The sequence below is a fragment of the Aspergillus melleus genome (genome assembly GCF_016097325.1).
Source record: "Aspergillus melleus strain CBS 546.65 chromosome Unknown contig2, whole genome shotgun sequence".
In the NCBI taxonomy this organism is placed as follows: Eukaryota; Fungi; Ascomycota; class Eurotiomycetes; order Eurotiales; family Aspergillaceae; genus Aspergillus; species Aspergillus melleus.
In genome coordinates this window covers 4,837,828-4,857,565 of record NW_025763371.1, presented here as the reverse complement: position 1 = coordinate 4,857,565, position 19,738 = coordinate 4,837,828, and the positions used below count along the sequence as shown (strand labels likewise).

General features: G+C 50.0%; 7 protein-coding genes across 10 annotated transcripts; 2 read left to right on the top strand and 5 right to left on the bottom strand.

Moving 5' to 3' along the window:
* Positions 1 to 1,506: 1,506 nt before the first annotated feature.
* LDX57_004513 (APC family permease) lies at positions 1,507 to 3,420 on the top strand (the record flags this gene model as incomplete). The annotated part of the gene is made up of 5 exons (XM_046086178.1): positions 1,507 to 1,739; positions 1,831 to 2,090; positions 2,149 to 2,297; positions 2,358 to 2,967; positions 3,062 to 3,420. The coding sequence occupies 5 exons, from the start codon at positions 1,507 to 1,509 to the stop codon at positions 3,418 to 3,420; spliced, it is 1,611 nt and encodes a 536-aa protein (XP_045942141.1).
* Positions 3,421 to 3,687: 267 nt separating this feature from the next.
* LDX57_004512 (RTA1 domain-containing protein) lies at positions 3,688 to 4,710 on the bottom strand (the record flags this gene model as incomplete). Its single annotated transcript, XM_046086177.1, has 3 exons — positions 3,688 to 4,157; positions 4,234 to 4,476; positions 4,536 to 4,710. 3 exons carry the CDS (start codon positions 4,708 to 4,710, stop codon positions 3,688 to 3,690), a joined length of 888 nt encoding a protein of 295 aa, XP_045942140.1.
* Positions 4,711 to 5,236: 526 nt separating this feature from the next.
* LDX57_004511 (RTA1 domain-containing protein) lies at positions 5,237 to 6,232 on the bottom strand (the record flags this gene model as incomplete). Its single annotated transcript, XM_046086176.1, has 3 exons — positions 5,237 to 5,664; positions 5,754 to 6,002; positions 6,058 to 6,232. 3 exons carry the CDS (start codon positions 6,230 to 6,232, stop codon positions 5,237 to 5,239), a joined length of 852 nt encoding a protein of 283 aa, XP_045942139.1.
* Positions 6,233 to 9,143: 2,911 nt separating this feature from the next.
* Positions 9,144 to 13,786, top strand: LDX57_004510 (uncharacterized protein). Of its 4 annotated transcripts, XM_046086172.1 has the most exons (6): positions 9,144 to 9,923; positions 10,017 to 10,174; positions 10,254 to 10,347; positions 10,410 to 10,638; positions 10,719 to 13,060; positions 13,126 to 13,786. In XM_046086172.1, the coding sequence occupies exons 1-6, from the start codon at positions 9,734 to 9,736 to the stop codon at positions 13,191 to 13,193; spliced, it is 3,081 nt and encodes a 1,026-aa protein (XP_045942135.1). In that variant the 5' UTR covers positions 9,144 to 9,733; the 3' UTR covers positions 13,194 to 13,786. The 4 variants fall into 4 exon arrangements, with proteins under 4 accessions (XP_045942135.1, XP_045942138.1, XP_045942137.1 ...); XM_046086175.1 differs by having other exon boundaries at positions 10,719 to 13,786; XM_046086173.1 differs by having other exon boundaries at positions 10,017 to 10,347; positions 10,410 to 13,060.
* A 345-nt stretch (positions 13,787 to 14,131) lies between these two features.
* LDX57_004509 (uncharacterized protein) lies at positions 14,132 to 15,421 on the bottom strand (the record flags this gene model as incomplete). The annotated part of the gene is made up of 3 exons (XM_046086171.1): positions 14,132 to 15,015; positions 15,071 to 15,186; positions 15,240 to 15,421. 3 exons carry the CDS (start codon positions 15,419 to 15,421, stop codon positions 14,132 to 14,134), a joined length of 1,182 nt encoding a protein of 393 aa, XP_045942134.1.
* Positions 15,422 to 15,478: 57 nt separating this feature from the next.
* Positions 15,479 to 16,225, bottom strand: LDX57_004508 (uncharacterized protein; the record flags this gene model as incomplete). Its single annotated transcript, XM_046086170.1, has 5 exons — positions 15,479 to 15,555; positions 15,610 to 15,676; positions 15,751 to 15,995; positions 16,064 to 16,089; positions 16,191 to 16,225. 5 exons carry the CDS (start codon positions 16,223 to 16,225, stop codon positions 15,479 to 15,481), a joined length of 450 nt encoding a protein of 149 aa, XP_045942133.1.
* An 897-nt stretch (positions 16,226 to 17,122) lies between these two features.
* ZWF1 (glucose-6-phosphate dehydrogenase) lies at positions 17,123 to 19,527 on the bottom strand (the record flags this gene model as incomplete). The annotated part of the gene is made up of 10 exons (XM_046086169.1): positions 17,123 to 17,235; positions 17,307 to 17,678; positions 17,735 to 17,942; positions 17,996 to 18,072; positions 18,131 to 18,215; positions 18,285 to 18,482; positions 18,552 to 18,896; positions 18,982 to 19,002; positions 19,078 to 19,150; positions 19,484 to 19,527. The coding sequence occupies 10 exons, from the start codon at positions 19,525 to 19,527 to the stop codon at positions 17,123 to 17,125; spliced, it is 1,536 nt and encodes a 511-aa protein (XP_045942132.1).
* Positions 19,528 to 19,738: the final 211 nt, after the last annotated feature.

Below are 19,738 nucleotides of genomic sequence, written 5' to 3'. Positions count from 1 at the left end.
AGGAACTATGCCGTAAAAGCCATTGATTGAGCCGTTAGTATCTGGTCTTGTAGACCATTATGTCACACAGGCTATATGCCCCCCCCCCCCCTTTTTTTTCCTTTGTGCCCTGTGCCGTTCTCTTGTCTAGGGTTACATAAATCCTATCCCCGCCAGGGTTCCGAACTTCTCTCAGCAAAACACTATCGAAAGCAAATCATTCTGGATGTAAGGTAACTAATTCAATTGGATTTCCTTCATTGATTGCGATGAATTCCTGGAGACATCAAGGGGCATCGATTCCTGTTCTACAGCGAGTATTGCTTTGCAAGCCATGAAGAATGGCTGTGCGCTAGCATTTGCTTACCAATGGCATCTTGTTCAATGGCATTCACTCTTATACATAGCCCACTTTCTGATATTTTGAGTGACTCCAAAAGGTTAAAAGACTAACTATCCTTACAAGGGGGAGTTTAGGTATCATCCTAACCTTCACTGATAATAGAAAATGATGCGGTGCAGCGTGTTTGTGCCTTTGTTCCTTACTATCTGGTGGACCCCAATGGTAATGCGATAGAAAAAATTTCAATCGCCCATCACTGGGTCTGACCAGGCTTTTGCGTTGTCGTAGATAGTTCCGAGGATAGGGATTCTACTGATGTCATCGACGTGGACAAATCTAGGTCTCTTTGACCACATCAGGGTGAGGTGAGAAAGAGGAAAAGAAAAAGAAAAAGCGCTCTAATTTGGGATGGTGGGGAAGGAAGATCCGAAACCTAAAAGGCTAAAGCGAGCATAAGCCAGAAGGGACGATTGACGATAAGGTCGAGTCTGGTGGGGACGCGATAGCAGGCAACCCCGCCACTGATCGGCTCTGTATACGGAGTAACGTCCTTTGTTTAGTGTTCTACTCAATGCTGCATTTTTCCAGTGAAGCCTAGCCAATTTGAATTTTCATTATCTAGATGGAGTCGTTGCTTCATTGACAATAGCGTGATGGCTGTCAAAGTAACCCTTCTATGCTACATACTACCCGTCCACCTTAGAATTCCATAGGATCCTACTCCAATGCTATTAGCTGGATTGCCATCTATCTCAGAGCTATTAATAGCATGATATCATTATAAGCTACGTCGAATAGACCGGGAAGTCCGGAATTAACAAACAGCTGTACCAGGGGTTCCCTGAGAGAAGCAACATGTGCCAAGCCTGCTTATCTAATGCTAACTGACCGTCAGTCTCCCTTGGAAATCGAACAACATCATCACCTTCACAATTACAACATTGTTTATCGAGATCTAACTGCATTGAGTATACGACTCTGGCCCCTTTTGATAGAGCTACTCAATTACAAGCTCAGGAAAACCATGCAGTAACTGGCGGCCTGCCATCCCTCCACGGATGTGAATGCAATTAGTAGCATCATCACAGGTTGAGAGTCCATTTGTTTCAAATCATCAAATTGTGCTTTATATATCATCTTAAAGGAAACTTTTCAGCATCTTACCAGACTCATAGCTGTGGATCATGTCATCACAACGATTACAGGAAGATTATCCTGGCTCAATTGAGAATGGGATCGAAAGCCGACCAACCAGAAGGACCCTCCATTCTAGCCGCGATATTGATGATGAGCCCGAAAGTATTCATTCAACTGAGGAATCATCTTTAATTCATCAGTCTGATGATGAAGCCTACCCGATTCAAGAATCGTCGGGACCGCATCGTCGCTTTGGTCTTCTTTCCACGACATTTCTGATGTGCGTGGGTGTCATGTAACCGTAGCCCTGACGCGGTTTCACAAACCCCCAAATGGAGATATGTAGATTTCTGACAATTTACTCTACACAGAACCAATCGCATGATTGGCACCGCAATATTCTCTGTGCCATCATCTATCGCACAGTCCGTTGGGAGCGCTGGTGCAGCCCTGACGTTATGGCTAGTTGGGTTTCTCCTGTCTTTCTGTGGATTTCTCATTTACCTTGAACTGGGCAGTCTGCTGCCTCACAATGGTGGGGAGAAGGTCTATCTTCAGGCGGCGTATCCCCGACCACCATTGCTAGTGAGTACAGTATTTGCAACTCATGTTATATTTCTCGGCTTTACTGGTATGTATTTCTGAACCCTCAGTCCATCGCATACGCGGAGTTACTAAACCCCGTGTAGGTATTGGGACTGTCGTCGTTGCAGAGAATATGCTTCTGGCATTTGGGGTCACAACAAATGACTGGGTGAAACGTGGTATAGCGATCGCTATCATGGCATGTATAGCAGCCATGCACGTTTACACGAAGAACTGGGGAATCAAGCTAATGGTAAGCGATCTGAAACAGCTGCTAATTGTTTTTGTACCCAATAATGACTTGGTTTTCCAGAATACGCTAGCCTCGATCAAACTCATAGTCCTCGTCCTCATCATCTTGACTGGCCTTATAGTTCTCCATGGGGATGTGTCAAATGTACCCCATCCAGGAGCCAGCTTTGAACATCCCTTCTCGGAATCATCTTCGCGTGTCAGTGATTATACGTTCGCTCTCTATAAAGTCCTAGCCAGTTACCAGGGCTGGTGCAATGCTGGCTATGTTTTAGACGAAGTCAAAGACCCCCGTCGGACCCTCAAGATCGCTGGCATCTTAGGGCTTACCTCCGTGGGTCTTCTATATTTCATGGTAAATGTGGCATACTTTGCTGCCGCAACCCCCAAAGAGCTGAGCGAGACTGGCGTCACAGTCGCTGCGCTGTTCATCGGTAGGGTTTTTGGGGAGGAAATGCAGTCATTGAGTGCCGTCCTCGCTGCCCTTTCTTCTTTAGGGAACTTAATGACAGCATCGTTCTCAATCTCGCGGGTGGTTCAAGGGTTTGCAGAGGAGCAAGTTCTGCCGTTCTCCTCATTCTTTGCCAAGAAATCGCGCTTTGGCTCACCAGCCGCTGCCTTCATATTGGTTTTCTTGTCATCGTTCATTATGATTATCTGTGTACCGTTTGGTAAGTGTACGCCACTAGTGTTGTTCAAAAGACATGCATACATACACTCATTTTACCTTCCTCTCCATCGAGCTCCACTGACGCGAAAACACAGGGGATGTTTACAACTTCATCCTCGATGTAGGCCAATACGCAATGGCGATTGTCCAACTGTTCGTCGTTATTGGCCTCTTCATCATCCGAAGACGAATGACATATCCACAGCGGACTTTCAGGGTCTGGACGAGCGTTGCATTGATATTCATGGCTTCTCAGATCTACTTGCTCTTTTCAACATTCTCAAGTTCGGCGGAAAGCAGCTCAAGTCTACCAGTATGGATGACTCCTGTGACATCAGTCCTGGTGCTTTCGTTTGGCAGTGTTTACTGGTTTTACGGGTGGGCAATACAGCCTAGAATGCGGGAGAGGTCTGACAGGAGGCCTCTGCCATTGGAAGATTCTCGCGATGATTAATGGCGAGGTCAATCTATATGAGTCCTGTCACTTCTATGTCTCTTTTGAACGCTTAATAACCTTAATTGCCCATTGGCAGTCTTCGCGAACTTTAATCACATCCAAAGATTGCTTATGTACTTTCCTACTCTGATCAAGAAACGCAACAGCGTCTGTCTTCCTACTTGAAATGAAAACTGTGTCCAAATTCTATAAACGGATGAACGCTATATGAATGAGAAAGAAAATTCGATATTCTACCAAACGCCCCCCGCTAATAAAATCTTATCATGCAGACTCCACAGGCCGTAACTCCGTGCTTGTCTCGCGCGAATCATAGGATAGTTGCGCCGCCTTCGCTCTCTTCCCCAGCAACTCAGACGGATGATAAGTGCTCATCACAACCATAGTGAAGAACATCAGCATCGCGTCAAACACATACATGAACACCTCGTGGCTGATCAAATAGCCATTATTCCCCTGGGCGTACTCAATAAGCCGGAAGATAGACCGGATCAGGATCAGTACGCTGGAAGCGTACAGCACCACCATGATGGTCTCCCAGGAAGTCTGTTTCCAGCTTTTCAGAGCCCCCTGGAGAGACATGCGGGTCGGCTGCTTGTAAATTCGCCAATGAAAGATGGTCGAGGTGATGATGAAGACGCTGAAGAAGAGGAGCTGGATGCAGAGACCGACGATGGTGATTTTTTCGCCTGTGTGCATGGCACTGATGGTGCCGCTGGCCATGATGCCACCACCTAGATGAAATGTCTTTGTCAGAGACTGAGAATGTACTGGGGAGTAAGATCGCCTGAAGGTTGTTGATAGTCATACCTGCAGCTTGCATGACAAACGCAACGATATCCCCCGTGAGGAATATCCCCGTCAACCACTTGGTGGGCACGACACTGATCGACTCGGCGTCAAGGTACCGGATAAGTCGACCTAGGGTCATGTATATCGATGCAGCGTAGAGTGGTGGGGCGAGGAGGATCATGATCGTTCCGATTGAGTATATCGGGATGGACTCTTTATCGTAATGTGCTAAAATCCGACATATGTACCCTATAATCTGGACTGAGTGGGTGTCAGTCAGCCAATTCCAACGCGCTAGTCTTGGAATCTATAACACTTACAGACTCCACCAGTCACAAATACCAGCATGTATGAAGAGCGCATGCAAATGACCTGGTATAAATGGTACACAGTGGTAAGGGTGAACAGGATCAGGAATAGAATTCCGGCTGCCAGGGAGGGCGTGTAGCGATAGAGCTCAAAGTCGATGCCCGTATACTGGTCGTCGGAGCTCATGATGAAGTAGACACAACAATGAATGAATGAGTGAGTGAATGAGTGAATGAGTGAATGAATTAAAAACACTCGACTTATATTGACCCCTAAGTATGATCTATGAAACAGCCTTCATTTCATCGTCCTTTTCAGTAGTATATATTAGTTTCGTATTCATTTTTGCCGCCGTGTTCGCATTTTCGTATCCTCGTATATTCGTGTTTTCTCCTGACCCACAGGCATTGGCCGTTGGATCAGCATACTTGGCGCGACAATCCATGGACCTACTTCTTCAGAAATTCAGAAGGCAGCGGATTTTCAGCGAACGAACCCTCGCACTGAGTTCTCAAGCTACCTATTCGTGGGTGAGTTGCAAAGATTGATTTCCCACGGTGAATTTCCGGATGTTCTAGAATCATTCCGTAATCGGGTTTTTTCACGGCGTGAGAGCGAAGGTTAAACTTTTCTAGATTTATCTTAAACTCTTTTTCTCTCCTATCCAAAACTATAGTGCTAAAATGACCATTTCCAGTGGTATCTAATTCCATCAGACCATGGGTGTACCCATGTACTCGGTGTCCTTTGGCATCCCATCCAGTAGTTTCCCAATCTCGCTCGGATGGACAAAGTTGAAAATCACCATCGCCAAAAACATAAGGCAGGCATCGAAAATATACATGTAGGCCTCGTGCTTCAGCAGGTACCCCGAATTGCCTTGAATGTACTCAATCACCCTAAAAACCGAGCGGACCATGATCAGCGCGCTCGAGACGTACAGCACAATTAGATGCTTTCGCCAGGGGATATCAGGCGAAAAGGAGCGGGGGATGGGATAGTTCTTCAATTTCATATCGAACGAAAATGCCACGAAGATGAAGAATCCGAAGAAAGCGAGCTGCACGAAGAGTCCGACGATGATGATCTTTTCTCCCGTTTTCATGCCGTCGAGAGATCCGCTGGATTGGATGCCGCCGCCTGTATTGGCCAGATAAAGTTAGGGCTCGGTCTATCTGCTGCAATGGAAGGATATCAATCATCTTGCTGTAAAGCAATGTGAGACTTACCGGCCGATTGGAGCAGAAAAGAGAGCACGTCGCCTGTCACGAAAATCTTCGTGAGCCATTTCTTCTTCAACATGGCATGCGACTCGGCTTGTAGCACGAGGATAATGCGACCCATCAACATGTATATCGACGCGGCGAACAATGCCGGTGCCAGGAGGAGGAGCAAGGTTTGTAGCAGGTACGGGCCAAGGGTCCAATTTGGTGACTCGTCACTGGACATGGCTCGTCCAATATATCCGATCCATTCAACTGAGCAGAAGTATATTAGCCTTGGAGAGATCAATTGAGGTCGAGCTGTACTAACAGAAGCCGCCGATGACGAAAGGCGTGAAAAACCACGTCCGTGTTTTGATCATCTGAAATGTATGCATCGCAGTCGTAGCGATGAATAGCAGGATGAAGATGATGGCGCCAGCTTTGGTGGGATCATAATGGTAAAAGGAGAACGCCACGTATTCTCCGTTGGATGTATCAGCCATGTTGAAAGGAATTGGCCTGCTGATAGGGTAAAATGAGTGATGAACAGAAAGATGTTTCCTCCGAGACTAGATAGCAGTATCTTATATATTTTTTTCCCATCAACTACGCTCTTAGGTGCCACCAGGTCAGGTTTAAAGGCGCCTACATTCTCTGTTCAAAGCTCCATTCCCCCATCTACGTTGTTTATTCTAGACTAACTGATCCACTTGTCTCCAAAGACTTTGTTATTAGACGCTGACAACTCTAGTCTATTATTACTGGGGACACTAGCACTGCAGAATATGGTCCAGGCACTTTGAAATCCCTTGACCAGCTAAGCCAAGCTATCCATTCTGGTCTCAGGAATATAAGATGGATGCACAGAGTAGGTTCAATATCTCTCCTACGTGACCCACTGCGGCGACGACTGCTATACTTAGAGTACCTCCGGTGCTCTCGTGGCAATAGGGTCATGGACTTTCCAGGGTCCCCACAAGGCCCAAAAACGAATACGCTCGTGCTCTGATAGGCCACAAAGAGGGCTGAAAGATGGATGCCTTCCGAGATCTGATAATTAAAGTTCTTTCTCTTACGGGTTCTCCCAGGGCATCGGTGGGTCATCGATAACGAACTAGAATACGAACGCGAGGGAGATCAGATAGGCTGAAGTCTTGGCCTTCAAGGGGCATTTTCAATCTATTTATTGCGATCCTTCCCCGTCCAAATGGACTCCGATATTCTATCATCAACGGAGCAGTACCGGTGGATTGGAGACTGTTCAGCTTATCGGCGTGATGGGAGGAATGCCTATCGCCATCCTCCTACTCATACTCATCATTTGGACAACACATTTCAGTCTGACGTCCCATCTACAATTTCCACGGAAGCACCGACATCTGACTCGCTCTTACTGGCTCAGCACAGCAGAAAAGTACTCTGCAGAGCGCATTGTCGTGACATGGGACTCTGTTGTACCTTTAGCACGTCTACGTGTGGGTGAAAAAAAAAGTGGGTTCCGCATACTTCGTGCATTGCAGTCAATTGAACTGTTGATCTACAACCCAGGAATACATCAACGTGCATTTCATAAAGCCCTGCCTCCACCTCGACTACTTACCTCGATCGCACATCCCTCGCCTGGCACTTTCACCGCGTCAGTGATCCCAGAATCTCGACTGGTAAAACGATCTTGAACGGGCCACGGGATTTCCTATATTAGCAAGTACTTGCTTGGTATCACAGCATCTCTAAAGTGGGATGTTATGTGTTGTAGCGAATGCTTGGGGTAGTCGGAAGCTGGGCAGGGTGGTGGCAGAGGTCGTGGAGAGGGCGAGGCATCTGGCATCCTCGAAATCCGAGCTGAGCCGCATACCTCGCTCGCCAAAACAGGCCCCGATCTTCGAATATTGTAATTGCCATCGAATTTGAACAATAGTGAGACAAGTTGCAGAGCTGGATAGCCTACAGACAGATTGTTGGGGCGCTTGACGTGAACCGGGTATATGGCATCGCTCATACAGCGACCACACATCGCAAGAGAGCCATTCATTTAAGGGCAGGTCTACAGATGGATTGATTCAATCTCCGACATATCTCAGCGACAGGATCATCCGGCATCACGCGTTCCACTATCTTCTGGTAATGAGAGTGGTCGCGAAGGGTTTCTTCCAAAACAGTCTGACTAGCTGCCCACTAATCTCAATGATTGAATAGCCATCACGAGAAGGGAAGTGAGAGGTTATCGCAAAGCTAGGGCCGGGATTATTTGGAATGGGAGGGATACAATGGGGTCTATAGAAAAGGGAAAGAGTACCCCGTTCGGTTGGGGTCTGGATTGGATAGATCCCAGAGATGATCTTATATATTGAAAGAACGGGGGAGCATAGTGGTGGTTCTTCGGATGGATTCGGCCATTCTTTGGGGTTTGAGTAACGTCCGTCGTGCCCTATTGAATTTCAATCAATAATTCCCGGACCCATTGGGCGTTCAACGGTCTATTGAATCTGATATCAGATTCGCGACAAGAAGAAAAGGTTTACCGCCGGGACGGGAATTGCCTGAGGCCACCAGTCCTAAGATCCATGATCAGTCAGAAATTGGACCTGTCGCTTTTGATTATTTTTCTTTTGTTTGATTTTTGATTGTGTTTATCATTTGAGGTTTTTTGTTCGAACACAAAGAAATTACACTTTGCCCTTGCAACCTGCCAAACCACCACTTTCAGCGCATGGCAAATGCTTCGTCGATGCAGCAACATGCGACAAGTCGCATGAGCGTATGCATGTATTAGCCATGCACCTAGAAAATAGTGAGTCGAGACCAAAATGCGGTATACCTTGACTGCTTTTACTTCTGCTGCCTCGACTACTCATCAAAATAATGCACATTGGGCAGAGATAGCAGTATCACGACGACCAACGCATGAAACGCTGGTTGGGTATCCGGTAACTTAGGTGAACTGGTCGTATGGCGCCTTACAATACCTTCTCTTCCAGGTGAGGATGATTTAGGTTAAGGCACTTGTTTAGTGACTTAGTAGTGACTCGAGGGTCTGGTACTTTATCCTAGAAGGGCCGTAGACCCGGTACCTCTCCATCCCGTACCCACGATGGATCCCTCCAGACGGTTTATGTCATGCTGACCGTTGCTCTCCTCCTGGACGAAGACCCGTCCTATGATTATCATATTCATACTACATGATTATGTAGTGCCTTCAGAGACGGGAATTCCGTTCCTGCAATAATGGATCCAATGCCCCTCCTTTTCAGCTCGATGGAGGGGATCGATCTCCGGCTGGGATTAGTCGCGGCCGCAGAACCATGGCTCCTGGCGTGTTTTGCACGCGTATTATTATTTCACCCCTGAAACGAGCTGCCCAGTAGATCCTCATTATCACCATCTCTCCCTGGGCTTCGCTTTTTTTTTTTTTTTTTCTCTCTCTCTCTTCTATTATTTCTCCCACTTCTCTCGCTCGTGTCCCCTGGACCGGTTTTTTTTAGGTTGTTTTAATTTGCCAATACTATCCTGATCGGATTCTATCCGTTCAGCAATTCCCAAATTCTAGTCCACGCCATCCACCGTGGTCATTGCTGCTGCACGCTAGACGTGCTGCCCCGTCCTGGGCTGCAGGCGATCCTCTCTGGCCACCTGGAAAAGGTTTCTTTTTTCTTTTTTCTTTTTTTTCTTGTTCGGCTTCTTTCTTGGTCTCGATTGTTTACGCCTTCGATCATTAATTAACCCACCCTGGCTGGAACGTCGGCTTCTCCCCTCCTCTCCGACGGCCTTTTTTTTTTTCTCTTGCTCCCTCCCCTCTCCTCTGAACCCTCCTATATCGTGCCGATTTACTGGATAGTCGTCTCTCGCACGGTTCGTTGTTGAATCTTGGAGCCTTCGTGGGATCGACTGAGTCTGTAAAAGAGACGCGATCTTGACGGCGCCTGTGGACATTGTCTCCCACATTCCCCACCGGTTATCGATTCGTCGCGCCTGCTAGCGGAGGGCATTCGGAGACCCCAACCAAAATGCCCTTCTTCACTCGTGTTTTCCGGGGCAAGGACGCCAATTCTACGAAGAAGGCGACCAAAACCCCCGTGGCGGAGGAAACTGGTCCCGCGAAGCCAACATGGACTGACGCGTGGCAACGAACCGAGGTGGCCCCCGAGGAAGTTCAGGAGCTACTCCGGGGCTGTACTCAAGAACTGAAGTCGCGAGGTATGCTTGTCACGCGATAATTGACGTCAACTGTGGAAATTGGAGGCCCGCGCATTCTTGACATTTGCTGATCACTGTCTTGTTCTTGCACAGCTCTACAAACGCCCTTCCTTCTCTTGCCCTTCCGTCCCAGTTCCGATTCCACGGCCGCTCGCACCTTCATTCGCAACTACTTCAACCAGTCAGTCGAGAAAGGCTCGCCTCTCGGTGGTGATGCCCTGGCGCGAGAATTACGGCTTTCGGACCCCATGGTGAGCGGAATACCCCCCCCCCCCCCACACCGAACAAGCGCCATGAGGTTTTGGAGGATATCCCTTACACATCATACAGGTCCTTTGCGGTGTGATGAAGTGGTGTTGGGCTAGACTGCCTGGCGGAGTCGTTACTTGGGAGGCATACGAATTGTTCAAAGTCGGCGAGCAAGGTATGGTTAAGCACCGCATACCAGTTATGGTCTTGGGGAGGTGTGTGTGCTGATAAGACTAGATGCTCAATTCGCCCGCGATGCCTTCACGACATTCATCCCAATCAGTGTTGATTCAGACGCCCGGACCAAGATCATCTTCGATTTCTTCGACCTCTTGACGGCTATCGCAGCCCACGGAAAGTCAAATGGCCTTGGAGGTCGAAAGCTTTCTAGATACGCCGGGTGGTGGGCCTTTGAGCATACGGACATGGGCAATGGCTTTGAAGCCGCTTACAAGAACTGGATGGCGTACGTGGGCATCCTTGAGCCCTCCCTTGGGGATCGCCCGGATTCCCAGGAAGTAAATCGTTGGCTAATTTGACATCTAGTGCTGCGGACGCAACGAGCCACCTCTTCTTCGCCTACCTGCGCTCGATGTCTCCGGAGGCCCGAGGGATGGGCAGCATCTCCACCCTACCTATTGCCTTGCAGACTTTGGTTCAAGCCACGGAGTACCCGCCGGAGATGCCCGCCCTTCTCCAGGTCTCGACTACTAGAGTCGTCATGATCGTTGACACGGTCTCGCCTACCCCCTTTGCTCTTCTCCGGCGCGCAAAGAACTTCGAGTACCGAGACAGCGATCACCATCTGCAGGAATTCTCTAATCTCGAGGACCCCCTTCGTGCTCTGACCGATGAGTGTCTCCGCGTGCTGAAATGCATTTCTTCCACCAATCAATCCAGCGAAGTGGATCCGACCAAGTCTGCCCGGGAAGCTTCGTGGTCGAGATTTGAGGATTTCGGTTTCGGTGGTGCCCTGGAGGATGACGTGGATGATGCAAAGGGACCTGGCTCGAGGAAAGAATTCGGGGATGGTCTGCGTTCCGCTCCGCAGTCCGGCGGAGGTGATCTGGGACGTCCCACCACCCCATCATGGGCAGACTTCATGTCATCAGGCTTCAGTGACGAGAATGTCTTCAAGTCTCCTGTTGCTCCCGTGCTACTTCCCCCGGACAAGGTCCTGCCTCCTATTGCAACTGTTCGCGGCCAGAGTTCGCAGTCTCATAAGCGTACCCTAGATACTGAAACTTCTATGGATCCGGGTGAGCTGGCAAGTATCACCACTCTTGACCTCGATGACTCTTTCTGGTGGGTATGGATCAGCAGTCTTGCGGGTGAGGAGTCGCCGCTGCGCAAAGCAGTGTTCGGACGGTGCGCACTTCTGGAGACTATCATCAAGGGTGCCAAATGGCTTGTTCTAGAGGAGCAGGTCAAGGGCGCAGCCCCGGAACCCGAGCCTGGCGCGCACATCGTCGAGAAGAAGAGCTTCTTCGGATTCTCGACGCGCAAAAGGCTTGGGCGCCGCAAGTCTTCGGCTAAGAAAGTTAACGCGGTCGAAGATGCCTACAAAAGACCTGATAACCAGGCGCCACAGAGCAAGACTAGCATTGCTCCTGACCAGCATGCGCGCATTCAGGCTGCTGCTGCCGCTCTCCAGAGAAAGCATCGGGAGCAAGAGTCTGCGAACGGATCTCAAACAAATCTCGCAAATAATCGCTACTCGACCAAGACTAACTCTGTCCTGACCTTGCAACCTGGCATCGTGAACGAGGCCTCGCAGGCAATGAAATGGGCTAACAACTACGACAAGAATGCTTACCGAAAGGCATATCTAAGCAATGACCGTGCGGGAACCGGGGCCGCGTCCGACAGCATGAGGGAACTTGCACGAGACGACGTGCCGCCATCGCCGACGACTAGTACCCGCCAGGCTCCTCCGCCATTGCCGAAGGATTCAGCTCCTAGCTCCCCAGCACCTAGGGCGTCCAAAGAGGTTCCCGAGGAGACCTCCAGCACCCGTAACAATAGCACGAGTGACCCATTAGCCGCCGAATCGATCCCCAAGAAATCCATGGAATCGGCAGACGAACCGGGCCGGAAGTTGAAGAAGAAGGCCGGAAATACGGGATTCAAGGGCCTGTTTGGGACGGTCAAAAAGAAGAATATTCCCGACACCGAACCGAGACCACCTATGAAACCAACTGGCGCCGAGAAGTCTGCCGTCGCCTCGGCTCGCGCCGCTCTGGAGAGCAAGGCCATGGCTGCGCAGCAGCAACCCCCTCGGTCTTCCCCTAAGGGCCCCTCGACTCTGAAGAAGAAACCTGTTCCTGGAACGCCAACTGCTGAGTCTCGGGAGGCTAGCGCGGATTTGGCTACTACACCGCGGGCACCGCAATCACCCCAGACGCCTGAAAAACAGGAAACCAAGCACACCGAAACCGAAGACCAATCTCAAGAGACCAAGGAGCCTTCCCATGAGGCCCCCAGCCCGCCTAGCACCAACGGTTACCACGGCAGAAGCCGGCGGGAAGCCGAAATCGATGCTCTCTCACGCGTCGACACCAATGAAAGGGCAGCAGCTGACCGTGAATTTTCGAGGTTTGATCAGGGACCCTTGATGGAACAACCGGCATTTGTCCCAGAGGATTCGCCGGTCTCTCCAAACTTCCCGGAAAAGAAAGACCCAGCCGCAGCCGCGTCTGAGGTTCCCACAGAGCCCGAGGCCAACGACGCTGAGACCAGCGGTCCTAGTCCACAGACCAATCCCTCCTATGATCGCTGGGCCCAGATCCGCAAGAACGCCGCGGAAAGAGCTCAACAAGGTCCGGTCCCCGGCGAGCAGACCCGTCCCACTGACGCTGATGACAGCGATGATACCAGCGAGGAAGAGAGTAAGTAAATCCAGATATGGCTTCGTTCATCCAGCCATTCCCATGCTGACTTCTTTTCTTTCTAGGCTTTGAGACTCGTGCCGCTCGTATCAAGGCCCGTGTTGCCGAGCTGACCGGCAATATGCAAGCCTAATCTATCTCCCTTGTTCCTTTCTCTCTTCCCAAGTCCGATTCTACTTCGTCCGATCTGCGTTTCCACCTTTTTGATACCTTAGTGCCTGTTCAGTTCTATGGAAAATTTTCAACCCTTCCCCCTTTAATCCCTTGTATTTCAGGAGATCCCTTTCCGAATCCGTGCAGGCTCGAGCCCGGATACGTGTCTCCTCGTGTTCATCCAATGGTGGCTTTAATGCGCTTTTCAACCTTCATCGCAATCGTGAAGAAGGACCAGACCACCATATTCTCTTATGCTTGTTCCTTGTTCCCCATTGTTCCTCTACGCCGTTCAGCTTGTTCTATTCCCCATTCGCTCGTGCTGACTGCCTTGTTTTTGCCCGATATCTGTTTAATTCTGCTTCGTCTTTTTTTTTGTTGGTGTTGTTGATATATGCAATATACCTCAGCAGACTCTCGCTATGTAAACCAGATCAATCAATCAATCAGTTAATCAGTTAAGCGTACATCGTTGTAATTGGTTCTCAAGATAAGGTCGGCATGTGGAGTAGTTCTCTCAGCTCCTTTCACAATGTGAGAACCTAAGGGACAATTCCGGATGGACTCAGGCATATTTATGATTTAGATATATTTAATTAATATTAACTAGATATCATTAACCCAATGCATAATGTAGACTATGTATGTACCCATCGTCTAAACGCCGAGATATATGCATGCCAGAAAAAAGAGTTCCAGAAAAGCAAGATGGTCTTGGTCTTCCTCCATGTCTGTGGCCATGGTCGTCGATATGTGCTTAATCAATATACTCTCGTGATCAAATGTTTCCGCCCCCCAAGTCCAATGGGTCCTGGGGGGATTAAATATAGGTGCAAAGATGTCGGGCGATCAGTCGCTTGATGCTTGCTTATAAAGAATGGAGAAGTAAGAAAAAAGAGGGCAAAAGAAAAGGAATTACTATAGAACGTAGCGTAGTCGGCGGGTCGCTTCCACGGCTATGATGGCGCTCAAGGCACCGATGAATAGACAGATGGAGATAGCGTTGGGGGAGTTCTGGTCGAGATCCATCCACTGCGTCTCGGACGCCGATTCATCGCGCTTGGTGCTGGCCGGTTCGAAGATACTGAAAACGATCCAGCTGATGAAGGTGCCGACGAATTGGGGGAGGGTGGTGTACACGTTCAGCACGCCGAGGTAGATGCCGGCCAGTTCGCCGGTGGAGGGTGCGTTCGAGGCGCCGTCTTCGACATCGCTGTCGCTGTCGGGATCGTGGTGGTTGAGTCGGAGCGTTTCCATTTCGGTCTCGCCGTTCGGGTCGTAAGCGCCGGAGCGAACGCTGGCGGAGGTAATCATGGTTACTCCGGAACGGGAGGGCTGAGAGGCGCCCGTGGCGAGCTTGTTGATCTCCACGCCCATGAAGGTGAATGGGGCCCAGCAGCTGACTGCCCAGGGGACACCGCAGACGGCCACGAGTAAGGTGGCGACGGCGCGCGATCGGGCCAGTGGCGCGAAAATCATCGTGGCGGCGAATATGATGTGCGAAATTAACCAGGTCGTCTGCAGGTCTGGCCGGACTGAAGTTATTTTGGTAAGCATCGCAGCCATGCCCGGCGGGGGCCGTGGAGTAAACCGAAGTCGTTTGCTATCCGGCGGTTGGACGCAGAACGGTAGGAGAACCGAGCCGATGAAGGTTACAGATGAGAAAACCACCAAAGACAGACTACCAACACGGCCCACCTCTCCCAGCATGTCGCTTTGTTGGATTTCGTCTTTGGACACCTCGTATCGAAAATAGGTTTCCCCGACCCAAGTCGTGCTGTAAAACAGAAAGGGGAACCAGCCTAAAGGAGGAATAAGTAACACGAGGGATAATCATGTGAAAACATAGTCCCTTACCAATCCAGGCCCAGAATTGGGCCCAACAGATGGCTTGGATCCGAGGAGGCAGGTCCATCGTCGTCTTGAAGAGCTGGGAAAGCACCTGGAGAGCTCCAGCCTGACCATCCGAGTCTCTGTAAGCCAATGTTAGCACCGGATCCTACAAACATCGTTGGCTATGACCCACCTGGCAGTGATCAGAACTCTTTCCTTGACGGAATATGATGTGACCATGACCGCTCCGATCAGGGAGAGTGCAGCAATGACCGTCATTTGCTTGAACTGCGTGTCACCAATTATGGTACCAAAAATGCTAACTGTATCCAGTGACCCAATGAAGTATCCAATAAGTTGGCCGATAGCCGACATCCTAGAAGCTTCATGGTATCAGTCCCTAATCTTATAAACCCCAAAATGGATAGAATACTAACCCCATGCCGACCCAGCTTGCTGCTGGGGAATAGGCAATGTATCGACAATCAAGCTGCGACAGCATGCTTGGACTAGTAACATGTTAGTGAGCTGTAAGAGATGGCTTCCTCGGGTACTATACTCACCAACGTTGATCGCGAAATCTACGGCGTAAATACTAAGAACCGCCAGAGCGATCGTCGCATTTTTAGCCTAGCAGAAATGAAACCCCCGCGTGAGTACCAATGACCCAGGCATATGCGCAAGATTATAGGCAATGACCATACCTTCTCTGTATCTTTGACGAACACTCCGACAATCTCCGAGGTCCACCCCAGAACCAGCAAACACAATGTGACAACAAATGAACCCACCACCATGAATGGCCTCCGTCGCCCCCATTTTGATCGCGATCGGTCTGCAATAACACCGATCAGCGGTTGTATGATCAATCCCGATAGAGGACCGGCAATCCAGACGAGCGAGGTTTTCGACTTGGTGAGACCGAGCTGAAGTAGGTACGGCGTGCAATCTATCGCGAGCGCGTTGTTAGAGGAGCTATACGGTCGGTTGGTCATGGTCAAAGGGTCTGTCGCTCACAGGTCATTTCAATGCCCCAGGTAAACCTATATGTAACAAGGATGAGTTAGTGCATCTCTTGTCTGCAGGAACTAGCCAACGCCGCCCAAGGCAGCCACCCAAGAAAAAGCAGAAATCGAGCACGTACTGTAATCCCACCAAGCTGAAAGTCAACAGCGCCATACGCGCCGACTCTGACCGTCCCTTGATTGAAGGGGAGCCCGCCCATCTCGCAGCTTGCGGCATCCTTAACCTCCAGGTGCCTGCATGCACTTGACGCCTTTCGCTGTTTCTCGTTTTCCATGAACCGCGCCGGGTTCCGTGGTCTCGTGACTCGAATCAGGCCGACAAAACGCGCCGTGTAGTAGAATTGTTTGCGATTCCCCGGCGTCAATTGAAGTATTGGTTAGGGCTAGAAGCAATTCCGAGGTTGGAGAAACCAAAAAAAGGGTCCAGCAATATGGAGGGTGGGTAATTTGATTGCGCTCGTCGCACGGTCCGTCTCTGATTTAAAAATAGATGCGAGGGATGCAGCGGAAACTACTGCCGTTGGCCAGACAGTTATGGTTCTCGATGGTTGCAGGGTGGGAACGAAAGAAATCTCCGTGATTCGGACGAGAGTGGCTCTGATCAATGGAAAGGGGACGGAGAGAAGAAGAAAAGGGAGAGAAAAAAGAATGGGATGGAATAATGGGATGGGGCGGAGAGCCGCGAGGAAGCAAGCCGGGCTGAGCCCACACAAACACACGCATGCGGGCCCCCGGCCGTCAGCCTAGCGGTGCCCAGGCCGCCCCACTGCGCTCGTCTTTCTTTTAATTAATATTATGCGATGAATACACTACGTAGTCAATCGGAAGGAGTCTGCCTATAGGTATGGTCCATGTCATAGGATTCGTAACGGTCACTGCATTCGTTTCTAAATTTCCGAGGTAGGTAGTAGCCTAGTTGTCCGATACATGATATCGTCGCACACCTATATCAATCCGAATTTCCCATATCGTGCCATAACAACGGAACAAAAATCTTCAGTAGTGATATCATTAATGCTTTTTTTTTCTTGTCTCATACCCATGCGCCGATCTAAAGTCGGTTGGGGGTGGGGGTTGTTACGGGCCACTGGTAGCCAGCGGCATCACTGAACTTGTAACCGAATGATGCCGTGAAGTCGTCAAGGACGGCAGGGCCGCGCGAGCCTGTATAAATAATCAGTCAACAGAACACTACCAACATGCGAGGCTACTATCCCCAGAGTCGCAAAACGTACCGTAAGGGTATTCCATAGGAATGATCTCCTTGTTATCGTCGAGGTAGTGCAAGAGAGGAGTGAACATTCTCCAGCTAGCGTCGAGTTCATCGTCACGGACGAAGTTCGAGTGGTCGCCCTTTAGAGCGTCCAGGATAAGCGACTCGTAGGCCTCGGGGATCTTCAGATCAGAGAAGCGACGGCGGTAGGTGAGATCAAGCTCGGTCACCACGGTCTGCATGGACAGACCAGGCAACTTCGAGTTCATCTTGATGTAAACCGACTCGTTGGGCTGGACACGGATGACAAGCTCGTTGCGAGGAATGTCCTTGAAGATTCCGGAGGTCACGTCCTTGAACTGAATGCGGATCTCGGTCTTCTGCTCGTTCAGGGCTGGATATAATGGATCAGTATGCTGGGCGCGAAGTCCGAAGCTTGAAAGAACATACCTTTACCAGCTTTCATGATGAAAGGCACACCGTCCCAACGCTCGTTCTTGATGTACGCAACCATGGCGCAGAAGGTCGGGCAGCGAGAGTCCTGGGGAACAGTCTCGTCCTCCTTGTAGGCGGGCTTGCTACCATCCAAGGACTTGCCGTACTGACCGATGATGACGTTCTTGGGCTCAATCGCGCCCATCGCACGCAGAACACGGACCTGGTCATGTTAATACTCATGTTCTCCGTCATTCTAGGCACCGGACTCCTCACCTTCTCATCACGGATGTCCTCCGCAGAGAAAGAGATGGGGCGCTCCATCGCGAGCAAGGTGAGAACCTGCAAAAGATCTGGGACAATAAATCAGCCAAGCGGTCTTCAATGGGGGATCAGGAGCCGATAACATACGGTTCTGCATGACGTCACGGATGATACCGAATTCATCGAAGTATCCGCCACGGCCCTCGGTGCCGAAAGGTTCCTTGAAGGTGATCTATATTCGAAAGAAGCGCATGTTAGAGAATGATTTGGTCGAATCCCTGTGAAATTGATGATATCGTACCTGTACATTGTCGATGTGGTGACGGTTCCAGGTGGCGTTGAAGAACTCGTTTCCGAAACGCATGATGAGAATGTTCTTGACCATCTCCTTACCGAGGTAGTGGTCGATACGGAAGATCTCCTCTTCCTTCCAGTTGGGGTCGAGGGCTTTCTGGAGGTCGCGAGAGCTCTGAAGGTCCTTGCCGAAGGGCTTCTCAACCTGTTAAGACGAGACGAGGTGCGCATGAGCAAGTGTCCGGTCCGAGAATTCAGCAACGAAGCCACTTACGATAATACGGGCAATGCCGTTCTTGGGGTAGCAGTTCCGCTTCAACTGATCGGAAACGGTGATGAAGACGCTAGGGGGCAGAGCCATGTAGAAGACTCGGTTCTGTTCCTTCTGTCCCTTCTCGACATCCTCAAGGTGCTTCGTAAGGTTCTGGAACGATTCGTCCTTGTCATATTGCCCAGAGACGTAGGTGCAGAGCTTGCAGAAGCTGTCCAGCTGCTCCTCGATCTCCTTCGTGGGGGTCTTGATGTATGATCGCACACGTTTCAGGTATTCCTCGTGGTCCATGTTCGTCCGGGCATATCCGACGATCTTGATACCCTTGGGGAGGAATTTGTTGCGGAACTATTTGAATGGTCAATTGGAAATCATCCTGGGCGGGGGCAGGATCATGGTATATCCCGGTTCTAGAGGCTCAATAGGAACATACAAGGCCAAAAAGAGCAGGGAACTATCGAGTTGTCAGTTTCTTATCCATGCTTTTTTTTTAATTTCTCACATCGGATTCAACTCAGAATAAACCTACCGTCTTCTTCTTTGCCAAATCTCCCGACGCACCTAGTACCACAATGACGGTGTCATCTTTGAGTTCAACGGTGCTAAGATGGACATCCATGTTAGCAGTCAATCAGGCAGGGATTCGTGAGGCAGGGTAGTTTGCTGGCTGTCGATTACAAAATCTGCGTGCGGCGAAATGAATGGGCAATCAAAAGAGGGGTAAATATTGAGCGCGCAGTCCAATTGGTGTGAAATGGCCAAATTCAAAACAAGGTGATTTCAATGCAAAAATATGAGGTTGGGATATTTTGCGAAGGGACGTTGGCCGACAATTCCGCACGAAGTGGGCGAAAGAGCAGGAAGCGGGCGACAGAGAACCGGAGGAGGAGGGGGTGTGATGTCAGAGAGGGCAACGGCAGTGTTCACAAACTCACCCAGCGTTGTGGTGTTCCTCAGTGTTTGCTATCGTGCTAGCCATGGTTGTGTTTAAGGTTAATGAAACAATGGTAATGATGAATGACAAGAGAAAGAGGAAGAGAAAAAGAGGGCGAGAGCAAGAGGGAGAAAGGAGAGAATAGTTGGGAAAATGGCCAACAGTTCCGGCGGAGCAGGGTACGTTTTAATGCCGTGAGGAGCTGCTGCTGCGACGGTGGGCGAAGCACTTTCCTTACCAGCGCGTGGTGGGGCAG

Bases quoted from the DNA above. Each gene is read 5' to 3' on its own strand.
- LDX57_004510 (XM_046086172.1), top strand. From the start codon at position 9,734: ATGCCCTTCTTCACTCGTGTTTTCCGGGGCAAGGACGCCAATTCTACG. The intron at 10,639-10,718 runs GTACGTGGGCAT...TTTGACATCTAG, and splicing joins GCTTACAAGAACTGGATGGC to TGCTGCGGACGCAACGAGCC. The intron at 13,061-13,125 runs GTAAGTAAATCC...TTTTCTTTCTAG, and splicing joins TGATACCAGCGAGGAAGAGA to GCTTTGAGACTCGTGCCGCT.